The sequence below is a fragment of the Echinops telfairi genome, unplaced genomic scaffold, assembly GCF_000313985.2.
Source record: "Echinops telfairi isolate 266 unplaced genomic scaffold, ASM31398v2 ScPeMD7_7469;HRSCAF=8507_0, whole genome shotgun sequence".
Classification (NCBI taxonomy): Eukaryota; Metazoa; Chordata; class Mammalia; order Afrosoricida; family Tenrecidae; genus Echinops; species Echinops telfairi.
Genome location: NW_022111372.1, coordinates 24,441,058 through 24,444,197, shown reverse-complemented (window position 1 = coordinate 24,444,197; position 3,140 = coordinate 24,441,058). Strand labels below are relative to the sequence as shown.

Here is a 3,140-nt window from a genome sequence, read left to right as displayed (position 1 = left end):
GCCGCCGCAGGCCGACGGGTGGAAGCCGGCGTGGTGGCCGCCGTAGATCTCGCTCACCAGTCGCTTCATCTCCTCCAGCGAGTTGGTGAGCATGAGGATGTAGTTGCGCGCCAGCAGCAGCGTGGCGATCTTGGAGAGCTTGCGCACCGACGGGCCGTGCGCATAGGGCATGACCTCTCGCAGCCCGTCCATGGCGATGTTGAGGTCGTGCATCCGTTTGCGCTCGCGGCTGTTGATCTTGAGGCGCAGCTGCTGCAGCTCGGGCTCCGTCATCTGCTTCTTGTCCTTTTTGGTGGACGATGTGGCCGCTGACGACGTGGACGACGAGGTACTAGATGAAGAAGACTTGAAGCCGCCGCCACCCAGCTTGTCCCCGGGGTGCGTGCCCGCCGCGCCCATGGCACCGCGCAGCTCTGCGCTTAGCTCAGGCGGGCAGTCGCTAGGCGTCGACGAGGACACGGTGCCCCCAGAAAAGCCGCCGCTGCCGCTGCCCTTGCTCCGAGCCGGTGGGAAAAGGTCATCAGGCTCTGGAGACGATGGGCGGCTGGACACCAAGCTGGCGTCCGAGTCCATGGCCCCAGGTGGTAGGCTCAGCTGGTGCAGGGTCCTACCCCCCACGACCCGGGAGCTTTCACTCACGCCTCCTGCGGAGAAGAGGGGAACAGAGGAAGAGAGAGCGAGGAAAAAGGGGCAGAGAGAAAGAAAGGGACTTAATGCGTTTGGAAAGACAGCGAACTGTCCCCGCCTGCATCGCAACGCTGCATCTAGGCTCCTATGGCCAGCTGCGCAGAGTCCACCTCGCTGCTATCATCGGCCTTCCATCCAGTGCCCCGCAAGTACCCAAAACTCATCTTTCGCGCGGCCTCCCAGCCCCGCACTGCTCCTATCCACAGGTTGTTTGATGCCACGGTGCGCAGCTGGGTGGCCCTTGCAATCACACCGGGGACTCTTTAAGAGTGGCGTCCAAAAGGTAAGGGCCTTCCGTTGGGAGTCGGAAAGTTGAGTATCCAGGGCTAGTGCTGAGGGCTTTTCTTTGGGGAAGGTGGAAATCCAAATAGAGAAGTGTGTCTTTGGTTCCTCAAACCTGGTCTCCGTCGACACCGCGCAGCAAACTCAGGCGCGCGCATACACACTTCCTGCGCGCCCGAGGCTCCTGGCGTCCCAGGGCCAAGGGAGCGGCCGGGTGACTGAGGTCTGGGCAGAGGGAGCTGGGGTTGTCCCGACTTTGGGTTTGGGGGCATAGGGATGCTAGGAGGATTCTGGGGGAAGGTCAAGGCGGAGAGGCCGCTCTTGGGAACTGGCGGACCGGAGGCCCCCACCATGAAGCATCGTGGGTCACAGCCCGTTGGAGGCGTCGGTCCCTGAGTTCCAGCCGAGTTGCTGGGGGTTAGGGACACTTACTGTGGATGCGATGCGAAGCGCTCGCTCGGAAAAGCCTCAGCGGAGAAATGGCTCCCGCCGCTGGGGTCGCGTAGGTCTATAATAAGCATCCGCACCTTTCCGGGCTCTGAGGGTTTTTATAGCCGCTTGGCAGCAGCCTCGGCGGCGGTGGCCGGGGCGGGGGCGGGGAACAATGTGCTTGTCCAGGAGGGGCCGCCGCGCCAATGAGCTGGGCCTGCCCTGGGGGCTGGGAAGCTGATGTCATCCCCGCTAATTCCGCTCAATGAAACATTCCCGGCCCGGCGCACGCCTCCTCCCGGCGCACAACCAATGGGCGCCCGCGGCCCAGAGATTCTTGGGGAGGGACCAAAGGAGGGACCCGGGAAGGGAGAACAGGAGGCAAAGAGGAAGAGGATGGCGGGTTCGCGGGCTAAGGAGCTAGGGCAGAGAGCTGTGGGGATCGAGGGAGAGAGAGACTGAACGTAGTCAAATGTCTCGAAAACTGTGCCGCCGGCGCAAGACTGGAAGTTGGCATGGGGGGCCGGGGGCGCTCCCGCGCACCAAACATACCTGGTACTCTACGTAGTCAGCGGAGAGCCTTGGCCGGCGATTCCGGAGTCCTTAAGATCTCTGTCACTCTCGGTGGGTTCCCTACACCTGTCTCCATCCCACGGTTCTCACCAGCATCTTGGCATTTTGGGCCCCAAATGTAAACAATGAGCAAGCATTAATCTCTCACTTGGCTTGCGTTAGAATCCTGCTCCTAGGAAGTGGACGCTCCCGGAGGTCCACGGGCAGCTGGTAGCGCCCCCAACTGAATACCCCCAGGGCAGAGGTCAGTCAAGGAAGGAGGAAGGAGCAGGACCGTGGTGCACCAGAATCAAAAGTTATGAAAAAAATCACAACTCTTCGTAAAGTTGAACGTGATGAAGGCGCAGGGATCAGTGATGGCCACACAGTAACCGGGTTGTGCTTACACACAGGCAAGAGGAGCCCAAGTTCGATACCCACGTCCATTTAGGATCAAGGAAACCTGAAAGTGGTATTTTTAGCATCACCTGCCTGGGAATCACTATGACAGTGGGGTCCGAGTAACTCTGGTTGGACTGAAAAGAGAAGTAATGGGCAAAAGTCTCCCCACTGCTTTAGACCAGATAGCGAAATCTAACCACTCGGACAGGTTTAAAACCCCAGTTCCTAAACCATGCGGAATCACTGAGAAGCGCCCCAGTGAAGTTCAGACATGCCAATGAGCTCGCTCATCTTACAGATGGGTGTGCAAGCCTTCAGAAAAATGGCTAACCCTGCTCAGGAAACTTCCCGAATTGCAGAGGAGATGAGTGCATAGGCCAATCCCTACAATACAGGCAGCTGCCTGGCTCCCTAATAATTGTTCTCATCTGCATTTATAGGTTGCTGGGGTTCCTGCGGATCCAACGCTAGACTGGCGTTGCCCCCACCTTACACTTCTCTCGGGGGATTGGTTACTGGCCTCTGGCCTCTAGCTACCTCCTTGTTTTAGAACTTTGTATTTTCATGTACGATTAAAACAAACAAACAAGCCAACAAATAAACAAAAATATCTTGCTTCGAAGTAATCAAATTACAAGATAAAACATAAAACAAATGTATCCACTTTATTCCCATCCCCACCCTCTATCTCCAGTCCCCAGTGAGTGAGTCTCTCTCTCTCTCTCTCTCTCTCTCTCTCTCTCTCTCTCCTCTCTCCTCTCTCCTCTCTCCTCTCTCCTCTCTCCTCT

At 57.8% G+C, this 3,140-nt stretch overlaps 1 protein-coding gene across 1 annotated transcript in view; it reads right to left on the bottom strand.

Annotated features, from left to right (window-relative positions):
• The window catches only part of OLIG2 (oligodendrocyte transcription factor 2), a 40,601-nt gene extending 39,126 nt beyond the window's left edge, over window positions 1-1,475 (bottom strand). The window contains exons 1-2 of the mRNA XM_013006900.2: window positions 1,402-1,475; window positions 3-644 (exon numbers count right to left, since the gene is read on the bottom strand). Coding sequence (XP_012862354.1) covers window positions 3-573 — 571 coding nt within the window. The 5' untranslated portion in view covers window positions 574-644; window positions 1,402-1,475. The remainder of the gene's footprint in view (window positions 1-2; window positions 645-1,401) is intronic.
• Between the last annotated feature and the right edge of the window lie 1,665 nt (window positions 1,476-3,140).